Consider the following 19,820-nt stretch of genomic DNA (forward strand, 5'->3'; position numbering starts at 1 on the left):
TTCTGTTTTCACTTGATTTTTTGACTAAAAAAGTTATTGTAACAGGCTACTCTTGGGTTTTTAAGGAAGAATGTAATTTAGACACGCAGAAATGTCTTTGTTAAAAAAAATGAAATGCACTATAAAGCATCACATGTTCTAACCTCAAAATAATTCTCCCTTTTTCTGGAGACCCAGGACTCAGTGTGGGCTCTGCCCAGAGCTCTGAGATCCAGTTAAAAGACATGTAGTCCCTATCTAAATAAAATCGGTCTCCTTATACAATCCTGTGATAGATTTCTATACTTTATGTTTGATTTGGCTCAAAGAAAAAGAAAACCATCTCTCTCTAGCATCAGCAGACTTTTTCTCTGTATACTGAAGCAGGAGCAGCTGCAAGGAACAGATCTCTCGAACACCGAACTGGGAAGTAAGAGCGAGGCTTTACGTTTTGTCTAAATGGCCAAGCTCACCTAACAAAGAGAAGCTCTGCCTTTATATAGCCTTACACTCTAGTTATTACACATGAAAGGACCTTGGGTCTACAGTTTTAGAAATCACATATGAAAGGGTCTTGGTCGATGGAGGAGTGGGGTGGGGGTTTGATCTTCTTTAAGTAAAAGCAATGTCTTCTGGAGAGATTCCCCCACACCATGCCTGCTATTTACAGGAAGGTGATTTAGGAGGCGCCAGTCAGCCAGCCTTTTCTTCTACTGAAAGGCAGTGTGGAAGTCAAGGGGGAGGTGATCCTAGATGACTGGGTCTCCTTCCTCACCCCCCACCCCCGCCGCCCGCCACTTTGAGACCCTCATCGCTCTATAATATTAGTGAGAGGTCTCACTTTCATTCTCATGTTCCAGACCCTCTGAAGAAACTGATCAATAATGACGGATATAAAACATTTGTGATGTGGTTCTTCTGGTCTATTATAGCAGTAAAGGTTTTCTTAGCCATTTAGAGAAACAAGGGGGGAAAACGGGGGAGTAGTAAACAAACACCCACTATTGTTATTACATCTGTGATGAGGGTTTTTAATCCTCCCAAGGCTGAGGACCAACCTTTAAACGAGAACTCAGTGGCCACTTATTATTTTCCCGTTTACCTATTTCAGACTTCTTTTCACCACCACCACCCTCCCCCGCCCCGGGCAGAGTAGACTGGCTGTCCTAAATGCTCACCTCATAATAGCTTAACAGATAATAGGAAAAAAGAAGGCTTGCTGATGCCTATGACATAGCTACCTGTCCATCTTTCAGGCAGCTGTACCTATGCTCTATGTCCGCATAGCCAGTACAACCCAGGAGGGGCTGTCTAGTCTCTCCAGGACCCAGGGTGATTGCAAGCATCCTGGAATTTTGGAAATTTTAGGAGGGGGTTCTTTTCTGTATGGTTTGAGCTCCACCAGGGTACAGTCGCTGCCCTATGCAGCTAAGCTTTCCAACTGGAACAGTGAAGTCTGTTCCTTCTCTGGCCAAACAATATTGTCCAATAATTGAAACCTTTAAAACCCAGAAACTGTTGGTTTGAACCCTTTGAACTGAGGTGAGGTCAGGGGTAGGGTCAGAGGGTAATAACTCACGGGCTTCCCATGGCCACCCGTCACCCACAGTCATCCCTCCACATACGTAAAAAGAAGTAACATTGAGGGAATGGGCCACATTTTCAGAAAATTGGAGGAACAAGTTCTTTGTCTTTTTTTGTGTGTGTTTAAAAATCTAACAGAGTTTTGTTTATTGATTTTATATCCTACAACTTCACCCTTCTAATACTTTTTTGGTGGAATCTTTAGGGTTTTCTAAATATCAGATTATGTCATCTATAAACAGAGATAACTTCTTCCTTTTCAGTTTAGATGCTTATTTATTTATTTTTTTTCTTGCCTAATTGCTCTGGTTAAGACTTCCAGTAGAGAATAGAAGTGGCAATAGTGAGAATCCTTGCTTCTTTCTGATTTTAGAAGAAGAGCTTTCACCATTGAGTATATATTTAGCTGTAGGATTTTCATATGTGGTTTTTATTACATTAAGGTAGTTACTTTTTTATTTGTTTTTGTTTTCTGTTTTGTAGTGTCTTTATTTAGCTTTGGTATCAAGGTGCTGTTGGCCTCACAGAATGAGTTTGGAGGTTTTCTCTCCTACTCAATTGTTTTGTAAGAGTTTAGAAGGATTGGTGTTAATTCTTTTTTAAATATTAGGTAGAAGTACCGTAGTGAAGTCATCTGGGCCTGGGCTTTTCTTTGTTGGGAGGTTTTTGATTACTTATTTAATTGCCTTAGTAGTTATGGGTTTACTGAGATTTTCTGTTTCTTCATGATTCAGTACAATAAGTTGTGTACTTCTGGGAATTTATCCGTTTCATCTAAGTTACCCAATTTGTTGCTGCACAATTGTCTGTAGTACTTTACTATACTCCTTTTATTTCTGTAAAATCAGTAATCATGTTCCCTCTTTCATTTCTGATTTTAGTTATGACTATTACGTCCTTTTATTTCTTAGTCAATCTAGCTAAAGCTTTGTCAATTTTGTTCAATTTTTCAAAGCACCAACTCTTGGTTTTGTTGATTTTCTTTTTTTTTTTTGGGAGGGAAGGAGGAAGGGAGGAAGGCAGGAAGGGAGGGGAAGAGGAAGGGAGGGAGGAAGGAAGGGATGAAGGAAGGAAGGGAGGAAGGGGGGAGGGAGGGAGAGAGGGAGGGAAGGGAAGGAAGGAATTCAAGCAATGAGAGAGACATTGCCAACATGGATCTAGAGGTTTACAAGTTGATTTCTTTTTTTGAGAGAAGGAAAGAAAAAAAAGAGTAAAGGAGAGAAAGAAAGAGGAAGAGAGAGAGGGAGGGTGAACGGAAATATTGCTTTATTCTGAAAAAAAAAATGGGTATTAATAATGGCCAATCAATGTTTCATTTAAACCTATGAGTAGGTGTGATGTGGTATTGACAAGAATGTATATTTTATGTATTTGAAGTAGAGAACTCTATAAATATTTATTAAGTTTACTTGTTCCGGATCTGAGTTCGAGTCCTTGATATCCTTGTTAATTTTCTGTCTCATTGAATCTAAGTCTCTATGTATCTGGGTGTTAGGAACGTTAGCTCTTGTTGTTGCATTGATCCTTTTACCACTATATCTTTTTTGCTTTAAAATCTATTTTATCTGCTATGAGAATTGCAACTCCTGCTTTTTATTTATTTATTTATGCTCTCCATTTGGTTGGTAAATCTTCCTCCATCCCTTTGTTTTGAGTCTTTGTGTATCCTTGCATGTGAAACAGGTCTGGATGTAACATGCCGTTGGGTTTTGGCTGTGTCTTTTGATTGGGGGATTTAGCCGATTTAAATTTAGGGTTACTGCCATTTGATGTTAACGACTGTTTGATCCATTCGTTGATGAAAATTCTTCTTTATGTTGGTGCTCTTTACTTTTTGGTATATTTTTAGAAAGGCTAATACTGGTTGTTTCTTTCTGTGTGTAATGCTTCTTTCAGAAGCTCTTGTAAAGCAGGCCTGGTGGTAATAAAATCTCTGAGTTCTTGCTTGTTCATAAAAGATTTTATATTTTTCCTTCAGTTGTGAAGTTTAGTTTGGCTGGATATGAAATTCTGGGCTGAAGGTTCTGTTCTTTGAGGATGTTGAATATTGGCTTCCACTCTCTTCTGGCTTGTAGAGTTTCTGCTGAGAGATCTGCTGTGAGTCTTATAGGCTTCCCTTTATGGGTAACCTGACCTTTCTCTCTGGCTGCCCTTAGTATTTTCTCCTTCGTTTCAACCCTGGTGAATCTAATGATTATGTGCCTTGGGGTTGCTCTTCTTGAGGAATATCTTTGTGGTGTTCTCTGTATTACCTGGGGTTGAATATTGACCTGCTTTGCTAGTTTAGGAAAATTTTCCTGAATAATATCCTGAAGGGTATTTTCCAGCTTGGATTCATTCTCTCCGTCGCATTTAGGCACACCTATCAAACGTAAATTTGGTCTTTTCACATAGTCCCACATTTCTTGAAGACTTTGCTCATTCCTTTTTATCCTTTTTTCTCTAATCTTTTCTTCACGTTTTATTTCATTAAGTTGGACTTTGACCTCTGATATCCCTTCTTCTGCTTGAACAATTCGAGTGTTTAAACCTGTGCATACTTCTCGGAGTTCCTGTATTGTATTCTTCAGTTCCATTAATTCACTTATATTCCGCTCTAAGTTGTCTATTCTCAATAGGATTTCATCAAACTTTTTTTCAAAGTTCCTAGTTTCTTTACATTGCGCTACAACATGTTCTTTTAACTCACCAAAGTTTGTTATTATCCATTCCTTGAAGAGTGATTCTGTCATTGGGATGTGCTCGTTCTCCATCAAGCCTTGTTCCATTGTTGATGTGGAACTGTGATCATCTTTAGAGGGAGAGGCATTCTGACTGAGTATTCTCAGCTTTTTTACGCTGGTTTCTTCCCGTCATTGTAAATTTATCCTCCTGTCGTCTTTGAATTTACCAACTTTCAGATTAGGTCTCTTGAGTGGGCGTCCAGTTTGTTAGTTCCCAGGGCCAGAGCAGCCGCGTTAAAACTGATGGTGCTTTTCTTCCCAGGATTCTCCTGTCTGGCTACCTTCTTGTGTCCGTAGTAGGCGACTCTGCCTTCCCGGGGCTCCAAACTGTCCGACCTACCCTCTGTGGGAAGACTGGGCTCATTGGGAAAGAAACCGGACCGCAGGCTAGAGGAAATTCCTTAAGTTCAGGCTTTATTGAGAGAAAAGAGCCTCCGGGCGGACCAGCCGGGAGGAAGAGGAGAATGGCCGCGCCGCTCAGAGGGGTAGGGTTGTTTTATAGGGGGCTGAAGGGCCGAGGGAGTAGGGAAGTGAGAAAGCTGAGGTGGTGGGCAACGTTTGGTCAGTTTGAACCGCTAGGCGGGAAGCTGGGCGGCGGGGACCTGGGCGGCGGGGAGCTGGGGAGAGCTGATGAGGCAGAAACCGGGCGGCGGGAAGCCGGGCAGTGCTGATGAGGCAGAAACCGGGCGGCGGGAAGCCGGGCAGTGCTGATGAGGCAGAAGCAGCGGGAGGGGAGCTGGGGAGTGCTGATAAGGCAGAAGCGGTGGGAGGGCTCGGGCCGGTATGTAAAGTGAGAAATAAGGGAGCCTCTTTGTGGGGGAGGGAGAGAGAGAGAGAGCTTTCACGGTAGGGACAGAGTTTTCCAAACACAAACTTCGGTCAGAAGGGGAACCGTCCCGTTTACTACCGTGCCGAGGTGCCGTCACAGCCGCTGCGCCGGGCTCTGGTGTTGTGCTGGGGGCCTGTGCAGGTCCTCCAAACCTGTTTACTTTGCTCCGAGAGCTGCCACGCGGAGGTGCTGGTGGAACCGCTGCGCCAGCCATGAGAGTCGCGCTGGCCACCCATGTGTTTCCTCCACTGGGGGATCTTCTGCTCCGTGAGCGACCAGAATTTGTCTGAAAGTGTGGCGTCCTCTAGTTCTCCGCGCCTTCACTGAGAGCTGCAATCCCGGGATGTTAGCGATCGGCCATCTTGGATCGTTCCCCCGGAATGTATTGCTTGTATGTGATTTCTGTGTGCTCTGGGGATTTGCCCTATAGCTGCTCCTAAATGTGGGGTCTTAGAAACATCTTTGCCCTTCAGAGCATACTCTGGTGGTTGCTAAATTGCAACAGGAAAATATATCAGCAGCCCTATTGCTGTCACTTGCCTTCAGAGCAAAAGTTGTTTCAGGAACAGTAATTTGATTTAGTCTATAGTAAAAATCACAAGTAGTTTACAAATACAAAAAAATGCAAAGAATTTGCAGATGTCTTGAGTGCATTATAGATGTTTTCAAATTTTTCCTATAACAATTTTAAAATGTGGCCAGGCGCGGTGGCTCACACCTATAATCCCAGCACTTTGGGAGGCCTAGGCGGGTGGATCACGAGGTCAAGAGATCGAGACCATCCTGGTCAACGGGGTGAAACCCTGTCTCTACTAAAAATACAAAAATTAGCTGGGCATCGTGGCGCGTGCCTGTAATCCCAGCTACTTGGGAGGCTGAGGCAGAAGAATTGCTTGAACCCAGGAGGCGGAGGTTGTGGTGAGCCGAGATCCTGCCGTTGCACTCCAGCCTGGGTAACAACAGCGAAACTCCGTCTCAAAAAAAAAAAAAAAAAAAACCACACACAATTTTAAAATGTAATGTTGGGCATTAATTTCCTAAACTCAATGCTCAGCCATTTCCTCAAATTTTTTCCAGTTTTTCCAAGAGACTTCAGCAGCATTCCGTAGAGTGAATTATTTTCAATGGTGAAGAGTACTGCATGGATGGGATGAGATTCTCAAAAAAAGAAATCTTGCTTCTATTTCAGAAGTGTCCATCTTCACCCCTTTGAAGGACTAGGAAACCTGGCTGAGTAATGTGGTCTATAGAGGGGCATGGGCTTCAGAGTCAGGCCAATGTTGATCCTGAGTCCAAGCCAGCTGCTTAGTAGATGTGGGACTGTTATATAAGCCTTATCTGCAAGAAAAGACATAATAAAATTGATTGCAAAATTAGAATTTTTAAAAACTTTTCTCAGGCCGGGTGTGGTGGCTCAAGCCTGTAATCCCAGCACTTTGGGAGGCTGAGACAGTGAGCCGAGATGGCGCCATTGCACTCCAGCCTGGGTAACGAGTGAAACTCAGTCTCGAAAGAAAAAAAAGCTTTTCTTATTGTATTCATGTTCTTGGAAGTGGCTTTTATAGTGATTCCCATCACGAGACAGGTTCTGTTTCCCAAACCTTGAATCTCTCTTGCCTTATTTGCACAGGCCAAAGCTGTGCATATCACAGTGTGCCAGTTTGGGGCCCAGGCTCAAAAGGTCTTAAGTGCTTCTGTTATCTTTTTCAGAATTTTTTCCACATCCATGAAAACAAGCCCATTCTAGCTTTCTGGAGGATAAGATAGCATGCTGAGAAAAGCCAAAGTGCCTCCATTTATAGACAGCTCACCTGCAGAAGCAGAGCCCCCAATTCACCAGCAGCTGACCACTCACACGGGACGGAGCCATACTGAACCCAGAAGAATGGCCTGGCTGAGCCCAGCCTGAATTTCTAACCAGCGCAGTCCTGAGCTAGTATGTTGTGGAGTGTTTGTTATGGAGTTATAACTTGCCAGTATATGTATCGATTAAAGACAGGATTCCAGGATGCTAAGACAGATTGATTAGCTGCAGATGCCTGGCACCCTCAAGTACTGATTTTCTTTTTCCTTTATTTAGAATTATATTTAAGATTGTTTTGACTTAGCTGGGCGCAGTGGCTCACGCCTGTAATCCCAGCACTTTGGGAGGCTGAGGTGGGTGGATCACGAGGTCAAGAGATCGAGACCATCCTGGTCAACATGGTGAAACCCCGTGTCTAGTAAAAATACAAAAAAATTAGCTGGGCATGGTGGCGCGTGCCTGTAATCCCAGCTACTCAGGAGGCTGAGGCAGGAGAATTGCCTGAACCCAGGAGGCGGAGGTTGCGGTGAGCCGAGATCGCGCCATTGCACTCAACAGCGAAACTCCATCTCAAAAAAAAAAACAAAACAAAACATTGCTTTGACTTATATAAAAGTCAGGCAGGAGAATAGGGTCTGGAGGCAGGGAACTTAAGGCCAATTTGTGTTGACTTCCTAAAAGAAAAAAACACCAAGGTCTGGGAGCACAGAACCTAAGGCCAATTAATATGAATTTCCTACATCTAAACCAAAAGGAAGACCCTCATCTTCCCGTACCTGACTAGCAAAGGATCAAAGGCTACTGTCCCTAAACCCTTCCCCTTCCACCAGTTCTCTGATAGAAAAGGAGAGTGCCTTGGAGTGGCCGTGGGCCAAGCACAGACAATGCTCTTACTGCATGGGGTACCAATTCACCTCAGGCTTTAATTGGCCAGGGTCCAAATCCTTCATCCAGATAAGGGGGGTAGCTGATAGGGACCTCTAAAGGAGCGCTTAAAACCCAGAAAACTTTGTAACCGGATCCTTGAGCTGCTCTCCGGGGCCCACACCCACCCTGTGGAGTGCTTTCTCACTTAATAAACCCTCGTTTTTACTGCCTCCTTCATGTGTGTCATTGCTTTGTTCAATTCTTTGTTCAAAATATCAAGGATCTGGGCAACTCACATTCATGGCCTTCCTTCTGGGAACAGAAGTGCAGGTAGATGTGAGGGTTATATGACAGTTTCTCACGGATAAAAACTTTACCCTTGCCGGGCGCGGTGGCTCACGCCTGTAATCCCAGCACTTTGGGAGCCCGAGGCGGGTGGATCACGAGGTCAACAGATCGAGACCATCCTGGTCAACATGGTGAAACCCCCATCTCTACTAAAGATACAAAAAATTAGCTGGGCATGGTGGCACGTGCCTGTAATCCCAGCTACTCAGGAGGCTGAGGCAGGAGAATTGCCTGAACCCAGGAGGAGGAGGTTGCGGTGAGCTGAGATTGAGCCATTGCACTCCAGCCTGGGTGATAAGAGCGAAACTCCATCTCAAAAAAAAAACAAAATAAACACACAAAAAAACAAAACTTTACCCTTGTCAGGTGAGGTCCCCCCAACTTTGTTCTACTCTCTGGTTGTTTCCGTCCCTCCCTTAATGGGTAAAGGAAGACGGCCCCTGCCGCCAACAGAGAGCATAATCTATCTCCTCTTGTAAGACGGGGCTCTTATTATTGACATACATTATCAGAAGTTGACAGACACAATCTTTATCTGACCTAAATTTTGCCCAGAAAACTGCAGGCTTGAGAATCAGTTCTTTGATCCAAATAAAACAGCAATATTTTTATCATTTGTTGCTTTTTTCTTATGCTTAGTCCTTTCATTATCCTTCTAATATGTTAGCATATGCCCTAAAGGGCTGTCGGGAGGACTCTGATCACCAGAGTCAGCTTTGCTTCCTGTCTTTGTTTTACTATAAGTTTACCCATATTGGGTACTGGTGTAGTTTAATCTCCTGAAACCAGCGGAAGGCCCAACCCCTCAACCTAGGGATGTCTCGCCTTTCCAGCCCTGGGAGGTTGACCTGTTCCCTCCCTTTTCCCTTCTGAAGGTCCCTTGCACACTCCTGCATACACACATTCAATCCTCCAGAAGTTGACCAGTGAAGAAGTACTTTGTCGCCCTCTTGGGACATTTCCTACCTTGGCTCATGCACGAGGCTGCCTGGCCATCTGCGCAGCAAGTCTCCCTTTCCCCCACGTTGCTGAGAATCCGGGTTTATTCCTCACACTGGTGGGTCCCGGCTCTCTACCCCTAGGACTGGCTTCCCATACAGGCCATCAAATTGTTGGGAATAAGTGCTTATCTTCCAATGTTGCAGGGAAGAATCAGCATTCAGACAAAAGGTTTCTCAGCAAGGCTTTCTTCTGCAGAAAGGGCACTGCCAGCCAGCAGTCTTGCCATGGGAGTGCACTGAACAAAGGAAGAGCATGCATATTTAGGTCTAATGCACCTGGCTCTATTGCTGTGTCCTGATTCCGTTGACTGGAACCGGACCTCACATGCTAGGCTATATCTGATTGGCTAACAACTTAAAACTTTCCCAAAGAGGTAAGGGAAGAGGAGAACAAAGGAAAAGGAAGTGCTTATGGAATGCTGAGAGAGGCAAAAATACTTCTAAATAAGGAAAGAGGAAGAAGCTATAACCTAAGGCTTGCCCAGGCTTATCCGGGCATATCAGGGCAGGTATCTAGGCTAAAATGTAAGAACTAAGAACACAAAATACACTCATTTCTTTGTTATAGCTAGCAGACATAACAAAGGCCATTGAGTAGATTAACCTAGAGAAAGAGACTACTAGCTACTCTTAATAGGCTAAGAGAATTTGAAGAGGAACCTTTATTTATTTCATTTTCTACATGTGGTTAAGAACTTCCTCTTATGGCCGGGCAGTGGCTCAAGCCTGTAATCCCAGCACTTTGGGAGGCCGAGGTGGGTGGATCACGAGGTCAACAGTTTGAGACCATCCTGGTCAACATGGTGAAACCCCGTCTCTACTAAAAATACAAAAAATTAGCTGGGCATGATGGCGCACGCCTGTAACCCCAGCTACTCAGGAGGCTCAGGCAGGAGAATTGCCTGGATCCAGGAGGCGGAGGTTGCGGTGAGCCAAGATCGCGCCATTGCACTCCGGCCTGGGTAACAGCAGCGAAACTCCGTCTCAAAAAAAAAAAAAAGAACTTCCTCTTATGCCAGGGTGTTGCTCAGACGGGACTGTCCCAACATAGGCACAGCGACAGTAAGTTAACCTAAATTTCCTTGACTTCACCCCACTCATTATAAGGTCATTAACTTGATATTAGCATTGTGGTTTTAGTTCTTCCTCTGTAAGATTCACTTATGCACTCACAGTTAATAACCAAGATGGAGTCACTGTGGTCCACCCCAGGCATGTGCAGATGCAATACCTTGGTGGGGAATTTTCCCCTCCCATTTGGGTAGAACCCACAGAAGACTTTCTTGTTCTTGCCACATAAAAGACCTAGAACTTGGGCCAGGCACAGCGGCTCATGCCTGTAATCCCAGCACTTTGGGAGGCCAAGATGGGCAAATCATGAGGTCAAGAGATCAAGACCATCCTAGCCAACATGGTGAAACCCCATCTCTACTAAAAAGACAAAAAAATTAGCCGGGTGTATTGGCAGACGCCTGTAGTCCCAGGTACTCGGGAGGCTGAGGCAGGAGAATCGCTTAGATTTGGGAGGTGGAGGTTGCACTGAGCCAAAATCGTGCCACTGTACTCTAGCCTGGTGACATATCGAGACTCCGTCTCAAAAAAAAAAGAAAAAAACAACAAACAAAAAACAACAAAAGAAAGACCCAGAACTCAGCCCCATTTCTGGCAACCTGCTTTCAGGTACCCTCTTTCTGCCCAGAGTTTTCCTTTTGCTTAATAAATCCTACTCTGCTTTACTCACTCTCCAGTGTCCATGTGCCTCATTTTTCTTGGTCATGGGATGAGAGCCCAGACCTGGCTGAACTGAGGAGACCACCACACCTCCACCAAACAGCAACTGGGAGACTATGACACATGGACACTATCTGCTTGGGGCCTCTGCTTTCTCTAGGGTCACTATCCCACCCACCCTTCAGCTTGAGGGGAAGTTGGTAGAGAGGCTGTTCCCTCACTTCCAGCAGAAAAGAGGTTGAAAGGCTTTCACTCCCCTGAGGTCAGAGCCCTCAGGGCTACACTCAGTGTGGCAGCCACGTGCTATATGAAGCTACTGGGTACCTGGAATATGGCTGGTTTGAAGTAAAATGTGCTGTGAACAAAAAATGCACAGTGAATTTAGAAGAATTAAATCAGAAATACACTTTATTTCTACTTATATATTGATGACATATTAAAAGAATAGTATTTTGGATATAGTCAGTTAAAATGATCACAAACAATTTCACTTGTTTCTTGTTATTATTAGTTTTTACGTGGCTAATAAAAAATTGTAAATTCACATATAACTTATTTTTATTTATTTATTTTTTTTGAGACGGAGTCTCCCTCTGTCTCCCAGGCTGGAGTGCAGTGGCACTATCTTGGCTCACTGCAACCTCTGCTTCCCAGGTTCAAGCAATTCTCTGCCTCAGTTTCCCTAGTTGCTGGGATTACAGGCGCCCACCACCATGCCCAGCTAATTTTTTTGTATTTTTAGTAGAGACAGGGTTTCACCGTATTGGCCAGGCTGGTCTTGAACTTCTGACCTCCTGATCCACTGGCCTCAGCCTTTCAAAGTGCTGGGATTACAGGCGTGAGCCACTGTGCCCAGCTACGTTTTATTTTTTAGAGCATTGCTTCCCTCTTCAAATCTCAGGTGTCCTGCTCAAAAGACCGGAGGCCAGAAAGGTTATGAAATCTAAAATATTAAAATAGTTGTCATAGCATTGTTTCCATTTGTGAACAAGCGTGTGTCGGTGTGTGCGCACGCGCGTGTGTTCACAATTTATAAATGCGTGTAACCTTACACACCAGAGGGTTAAAAATGAACCCCCAGCAGAGGCAGGCCTAGCACAGAAAGGCCTGCCTGCAAGTGCCTGCAGGAACCAGTCTGTCACTCTTGCCTCATTCCGTGCGCTGTATGGTCGCAATTTCTGTCACTCAAAGCCTGAGGCCGCGGAGCTTGGAGCCACATCCAATCAGGGCGCTAGACTGAGAACTGCCCAATCAGGCGCACAGCCGGAGGACAGAGGGCGGGATCCCGGATCTGGCGCGGCTTTTGCTCCAGCCCCAGCTCGGTTAGGGCCTCGGCGCCCTGCTTCCGCCCCCTCAGGGAGGCCGGGGTGATTCAGCCGCAGCCTCGGCCTCCGTCGCTCTGTGACCTGGGGTCTCGGGTGATTCGTAGCTAAGACTCCACGACACCCCGAAGCCCAGAAATGGTGAGTGTGCGGGGCAGGGCGTCCCGAGGCTGGGGAGGCCTCATCGGAACCGGCGGGAAATGGCGGCGGCGGGACGGAGTCTGGGAGCCGAGTCCCCGCGGCCGCCGCTCAGCCGTCGGTCCTCAGTCCCCTCCGCGGAGGGACCCGGGCTCCCGACGGTCCCCGCACGGCGGCTCTGGCCCAGCCTGCAGCCCTTGTTGTCAGCTCTGCGCCCGCAGCCCCGCACCTTCCCCGGGCTGCGAGCTGAGGAGCTCCGCGGTGCCCGCGTGGGCGGCGCTGTGGTCCGGGGTCCCGTCCCTACTTGACCCTGTTCGGATTAGATGGAGGCTCCGTGAAAACCTGGGGTTCCCGTGAGCAAACGGGGACTCGTGCACGGGGCGGCCCCGGCCGTGGCTCGCGCTCTGGGGGCTGTCAGCGGTCTTGAAGGAAAGGCTCTTGTGAGGGGTGTGGGGAGGCGAAGCGGATCGCCCGCCGCCCCCTTTCCCAGCAGCTCCCTCGCCCCGGGCGTCTCCCCCGCGTGGCTGTTTCTGGGGGGCGTCTCTTAGACCCCGCCGGGGGTGCGCCCGGCGCTCCGCCGAGTTCTGAGCGGTTCTGCCACGTGACTGACCCCGAGGAGGGTGTGGGCGCCCTTGGTTTGCGGGCGGGGTTCGGAAATGAGGACGCGTGTCCAGAGGCCGGGACTGGCGTCTGCGGGGGGCGGCTGCGGGAAGAGCGCTGAGCTTGTGGGGCCGGCGCTGACTCTGGGTGGTGTCGTTAGTGAGGTGCTGGACGTCCCGTCGGGGTGGAGCACTGACTGCTGTTGAGCAAACTCCGAACGTTTTCTGTCAGAAGACAGATGTGGCTGAGCCTGGGCTGGAGGGAGATGTGGGGTGTCCGCGGGAGACCCGGCCGGGTTCTGCACATGCGCTGTCCTGTTCCTCCAGGCCTCCGGGGGAGAGGGGACTGGGAACTTAGAGCAAAGGAGTTCTGAGAAGCATCCCTTCCCTGCACCCTGCCGCCAGCCCCCACCCAGTAACCCACTCCTGAGCACGCCCACTGGGCATATGCATGCCCACACTCCTCCAAGGACAGGGTTCTACCCTGAGGAATTGTGCCCATGGCAGCTTTGCTCCTCCCAGGTTCACGTGATTCTCCTGCCTCAGCCTCCTCAGTAGCTGGGACTACAGGCACGTGCCACCACACCCTGTAATTTTTATATTTTTGGTAGAGACAGGGTTTCACCGTGTTAGCCAGGATGGTCTCTATCTCCTGGCCTCGTGATCTGCCCGCCTCGACCTTCCAGAGTGCTGGGATTACAGGCATGAGCCATCGTGCCCAGCCCTTCTTTTTTTTTTCTTTTGGGATGGAGCCTTGCTCTGTCACCCAGGCTGGAGTGCAGTGGCACAATCTCGGCTCACTGTAACCTCCACCTCCTCATTTCAAGTGATTCTCCCGCCTCAGCCTCCTGAGCAGCTGGGACTACAGGTGTGTGCCACCACATCCAGCTAATTTTTTGTATTTTTAGTAAAGATGGGGTTTCACCATATTGACCAGGTTGGTCTTAAACTCCTGAGCTCGTGATTCATCCACCTCAGCCTCCCAAAATGCTGGGATTACAGGTATGAACCAATGTGCCTGGCCCGGAAGTTTATTTTTTCTATGAATATTACCAATTAGAAAACCCAGATGACCTCCCAAATTACTGAGTGAAATTATAATAAACTGTATATGACAAATGGTGCTCTCATGTCTTCTGCTTGAGAATTAATTATGGTGAGTTTCTGTATTTGCAATCTCTTGGTAGGTTGCCTGTGATGCACATCACATTTTGGTTTAATTATGTTACAAAATATTTTCTTGCTTTTCTATTGTTGTGGACAGTTTTTTAGGATTAGAGATGATTTTGCTTTTAGTTATATTTTCCACACAGTGTCCAGAATTATCAGATGTTATACACAAAGTGCCTACTAGGCTTCACTTTAGAGAAAAACCTTTCTCAGGATTCCACTCACAACCCACAATTTTGTGGCAGAGTGCCCAAAGTGCAGCAAAGTACTCCCCAGATCGGGAATTAGAATGGTTTCTCCACTTGAGAGCTACAGCCCCTTCTATAGCAGTTATACTATGTTTCTACAAAATAACTTTTTAGGACTGCAGTCAGTTATTTCTCCTCCTTTAGCGTGCCTGGCATCTTCACATCTGACACTGATTCAGGGATTATGGGGCCCATAAACCCAACCAGGAACACACGTGTGCATTGATTAAACCTGAGAACTTCAACTCCCTCCTATCTTTGCCTGAATGCCCACAAATGTGCACAGCCCACCACCCCTCCAGGTCTTAAATGTGCAGTTCCAAATTCTGAATGTCCTGGGATTTGTGAGAAGAACAGAACTTTCATCTGAGAAATACAAGTTATTTTAGTTATCAGACCCAGTGATACGTTAAAATGAGACCACAGTCATGTACTGTACCTCTCTTTGAACTATTTGTCTTTTGACATTGCTTGCTATTGCCACAAATGACTATAAATTAACCTGATAATACCATACTGGACACTATAACCCACACCTGATAGGTTAACAACGTATATAGCCAATCACTAACCACTTACTTCTGTAAACCAATAAGAATTTCTGACAACTTTTTTTTATCAGTTCCCTCTTGCTTTCCTTTTTACCTTTAAAATTATACTCATAACTGCTTCTAATTGGAGTGTATATAGAGGGCAGCTTATACTTCAGCGTTGCATCTTCAAGCTTTGGCCCAAATAAACTCTCTACTTATGTTTACCCCAGGTTTTTCCTTTTAGGTCAAAATATTCTTTACAGTGTGTTGAAGGAGCCTCCATGAGAGGATCTGTCCTGTGGTTTTACTGTGCTTGCTGTAACTCCCAAGAATGCTGAGGCACATTGATCTCACCTAGAATCTGCACTTAAAAACTGGCTACTGCTTACTATTCACAAGACAGGACCAGACTGTGGGCTGAAAACATACCGAAAACTCTTAGAAGACATTTTTGCATCATGAGAGACCAACATAGACATCTTAAGCCCCACTTTCAGAGTGGAGCCCTTTGAGTTTTCCAGATCTTGTCCAGTAACCTGCTATAGCTGTGTGGGAGGCTTCTGGTATGAACAGAATCTTATGGCGGAATCTGTAAGTGTAAACAAGCACCTTGGCAGTGGGATGTCAGGGCCACAAAATATCCAAAGCCATAATCACAACTATGCCTTCCTGTAAATTGTGTTACTTGAGTAGAGTACGTTTATCCTTCCCCTACCTCAGCATTAGCTGGTCAGGGACAGGGGATATTACATCCGGATCTAGGATATGCAGCTTGGCCAGGGCTGTTCCATTTTCTGTTCGTACCCCACAAATTCAGCCTGAATCTCCTGCCTGGATCACTATGTGGACATCAGCCCAAGGTCACTGGGGACACTCTCACCAGCATCTGTACATGAGAGATTTGAGGATGTCCTGTGCAGACTGGGGTCAGTCTTCCAGCAAGGTCTAATTCTGCTCCCATTTTAGACAAAGAGAAATGACTTATAAAGTCTTCTTGGTTTGTAGCCAGATAAGAGTTGCTCCAGTTTTCTAGTTTTTTGGTGAAAAATGAGGATATCTGAAGACTCAAACTGATCAATAAGCTAATTGCTTGTATTTCATATGGTCATTAGAAAAAGAGCTGAAGCAGTCATGGTCCCTACCCAAAAGGAACTTGCTGTCTAGAGCACATGAATAAATGGTTGAATTCAGCATCATGTATTCAGTACAAAGACGGAAACTGTACAGGAGACTTAAGCTTCATTTGTGCTACTTCCCTTTTATTGTTTTGTGAGTTTTGATGCCATCACCAGAACAAACCATTCATTGACAGAAGAGAAGTTGTTATTGTTAGTATTGTTTCTGCCTCGCTAAGAATAAATATTTAGCTGCTAATATAATTGCTGTAGAGAAACATAAGGGTTTTGGTTAAATTCCTTGTTATCGTATGTTATAAAAGAGACAGGGAAGTGGCTAAAATAGATTAAAATTTCACAAACTCTGTGAATCAAACTTCTCTTGGCCAGGCTTAGCATAGACAAAACTGAAAATACTTAGTGGCATAAAAAGCCGAGGGCCCATTCTGTCCTAAGAGGGTGTCCAGATCGACCCTCTGCTGAACCTTGTCCAGGTCTGACCCCACACTGAAATCTCTCTCAAAACTGCTTAGAGGAGATCAGAGTTTGGGGTGGCTGTTCCTACTGCCTCCCCAGAACTGGTACTCACAATTTCCTGAAACAAAGAGGCAGATAAATGGGGAAATGCTATATACTTTTGGGCCTTAAATTGTTTTTTATAAAATTAAAATCAGTGTTTCTAGAGACATCCCATCCAGCAACCTGTTCTCCATTCCTGCAACTTCAGTATTTTTTTTACAAGTCTTAAATACAAACACAAAAATAAATTCCTCTGATTTGCACTTATACTTCCTTTCTATTTCTTTGCCATCTATTTATACTGAGCTGTTATTTGAACATTTTTTTTTAAAGTCAATGGTAGGAAAACAGAGGAAATGGAAATTCTGGGCCCTGCACTTAAATCCTGGGAAGTATTGCATACGTAGTACTCACCTCCCAGGATGTTCTTGTTGTAACCCAGCGAGCTCGAAATGACCACTGAGACTAAGGCTAGACCAAATTACAGGGTCTTTATTGCCAGCGGCCGCAGAAGACTTGCATCTTTCTAACCCGTGGCCCTGAAAGGAGGGCGTCAAGACCTTTTATGCCCGTAAACCACCTCCTGGGTGGGCGGTGGGGGCGAGGGGCTTTGGACATTCCAAGGGCTAGTGGACTTTGGACATTCTATAAACCACCTGCTGGGTGGGGGTGAGGGTGAGGGGCTTTTACCATGTCACATTTCCCCCTTGTTTTAGTTACAGGAATGAAATCATTAATTCTTCCAGTAGAACCTTCGGTGAGGACCTATTGATAGTAGTTGCGTTTTAAGGGGGGTTTGCTACAGGGGTTTACAGTACTGATTAGGGTGGCAAGGGTGGTGACCACGAAGAGCACACAAGTCTTGGCTTTAGTGAATCGGGATGAATGGTTGACGCTCCATTGTTTTTCCTGGACGTGGGTGTGATGAATCCAGGTTGTTAGTCTGCCCACCTTGAGTGCGGTAGGTGTGGTCAGGATAACCATCTAGGGTCCCTTCTAAGGAGGTGGGGTGAGGCCGGAGGTGGCAAATTTTTTAACAAGGACAGAGTTTCCAGGCTGGCAGGTGTGTTGGCTGGTCTGCGAGGTCCAATGGGGTGGGACAGGTGTCCTTAATGAGCTGGTGTACCTGGGATTAAACAGACTGGAGCGCTTCAAAGGACTTAAGGAGTGTATAGTTATGGACTTCAGCTTGCACAGTATCCGCGGGTCTGGGGAGTAAGGGAGGTGCCTGCCGAACATGATTTTAAAAGGGGAGAAGCCTTTCTGATGCGGTGTGCACTGGATGCGGAGGAGAACAAAAGGAAGCAGGCTGACCCAGTTTTCACCGGTTTTTAAGATAAACTTTATCAGAGTTTTTTAAGGGTCCAGTTCATTCGTTTGACTTGTCCTGAACTCTGGGGACGATAGGCACAGTGTAATTTCTAGGATATACCCAGGGCCTTGGGTAGGCCCTGAGAAATTTGTGCAGTAAAGGCGGGCTCATTGTCTGACCCCAGTGTTAGAGGGAAGCTGAACCGAGGAACAAGGTCCTGTAATATTTTTTTAGTGACCACTAAAGCAGTCTCAGACCTAGTGGGGAAGGCCTTGACCCATCCAGAGAACATATTTATAAACACAAGGAGGTATTTATTTATAGCCATTTATTGGGGGATTTATTTCAGTGAAATCTAGTTCCCAGTTCTCCCCAGGGCTAGTCCCTCTGAGTCTCACTCCTACCTGGCTCGACCTGTTTCCTCCTGGATTTACTTGGGCACATAATCACACAGAGTAGTGATTTCCTTGATAAGTTTATGTAAATGGGGAATAGTACTTGGTTTTTAGCAGTTCCGTTAGTTTGGTCGGTCCTAAGTGAGTGGCCTGGTGTGTGTCCTTAACTAGGGCCCGTCCTAGAGCCTGGGGACCACAGTGCTTTCATCTGGAAGTATCCACCATCCTGTGGAGCCCTGTGTGGTACCCTGTTCCTTTGCAAAGTCTTTCTCACCTGAGGAATATGTCGGAGTAGGGGGCAGAACTGGGGCGGCCAGGGTTACAAGGGGGGTCAGTGGTTTCACTGGCCCTATGGCTGCCTGCCTGACCTGTAAGTCAGCAGCCCTGTTTCCTCTTGCCTCTGGTGAATCGCTCTTTTGGTGTCTCTTGCAATGAACTAGTGCCACAGTCTTAGGCATTTATATAGCCTTCAACAGGGCTAGAATTTCCTTTCTATTTTTAATAGCTTTTCCTTCTGAGGTCAGTAGTCCTCTTTCTTTATATGTTGCTCCATGTACATGAGCTGTAGCGAAGGTATAACGGCTGTCAGTATAAATAGTGACAGTCTTTCTCTCTGCCCAGTTTAGGGCTTTTTTTTTTGAGACGGAGTTTCGCTGTTGTTACCCAGACTGGAACGCAGTGGCACTATCTCGGCTCACCTCAACCTCCGCCTCCTGGGTTCAAACAATTCTCCTGCCTCAGCCTCCCTTGTAGCTGGGACTACAGGCACGCACCACCATGCCCAACTAATTTTTGTATTTTTAGTATAGAGATGGGGTTTCATTTTGTTGACCAGGATGGTCTTGATCTCTTGACCTCGTGATCTACCTGCCTCGGCCTCCCAAAGTGCTGGGATTATAGGCGTGAGCCACTGCGACCGGCCAGTTTAAGGCTTTTATCAGGGCTGTAAGTTCAGCCTTTTGGGCTGAAGTTTCATAAGGGCCTGGGCCCAGATGACCCGCACTAGGGTGATTACGGCTGCCCCCGCATACCTGACTCCGTTGACCATAAAACTGCTGCCATCCATATACAGTACCTCTTCCAGGTTCCATAAAGGGATGTTGGTGAGGTCCGGTTGAGCGATTTGGATGACATTTATTATTTGTTGACAGTCATGTGTGGGTTCTTCTGACTTATTATTAGGCAGCAGTGTGGCTGGATTCAGGACTGTAGTCTTTAGGAACTTGATGCAGGCCTGGTCTCAGAGTAAACCCTGATACTGTACTATGTGAGCATTAGACATCCACCTTCCTGGAGCCCCGCAGAGCAGTGATTTTACTGCATAGGGTGCCACTAGGTTTAATTCCTGCCCCAGAGTCAGTGTGTCCACCTCCTTTACCAACAGGGCTGTTGCTGCCATGGACCAAAGGCAGGCTGGCCACCCAGAGGCTACGGGATTAAGTTTTTTTGATAGGTAGGTGACCAGCCTGGACCATGGTCCTAATGTCTGGGTGAGCATCCCCTTTGTGATTTCTTGTTTTTTTATGTACAAACAACTGGAAGAGTTTAGAAATATCTGGCAAGGCCAGGGCTGGGGCCAAGGTCAGACTGGCTTTAAGTTTAT

At 46.2% G+C, this 19,820-nt stretch overlaps 1 protein-coding gene across 12 annotated transcripts in view; it reads left to right on the forward strand.

The window, feature by feature from the left end:
* Positions 1–19,820, forward strand: part of LOC103792162 (zinc finger protein 141-like) — a 117,928-nt gene that overhangs the window by 3,298 nt on the left and 94,810 nt on the right. For 8 of the 12 annotated variants that reach the window (XR_013533259.1, XR_013533258.1, XR_013533256.1 and 5 more), the window contains exon 1: positions 12,165–12,329. The exons of the other annotated variants lie outside the window; for them this stretch is intronic. Coding sequence is in view for 1 of the 8 variants with exons in the window: in XM_035294427.3 (XP_035150318.1) it covers positions 12,327–12,329 (3 nt within the window). In the remaining 7 variants the exon portion in view is untranslated. Of the gene's footprint in view, positions 1–12,164; positions 12,330–19,820 lie in introns of those variants that run through there. 12 annotated transcript variants of the gene reach the window in all.

Source organism: Callithrix jacchus, chromosome 3 (genome assembly GCF_049354715.1).
Source record: "Callithrix jacchus isolate 240 chromosome 3, calJac240_pri, whole genome shotgun sequence".
NCBI classification, from domain to species: domain Eukaryota; kingdom Metazoa; phylum Chordata; class Mammalia; order Primates; family Cebidae; genus Callithrix; species Callithrix jacchus.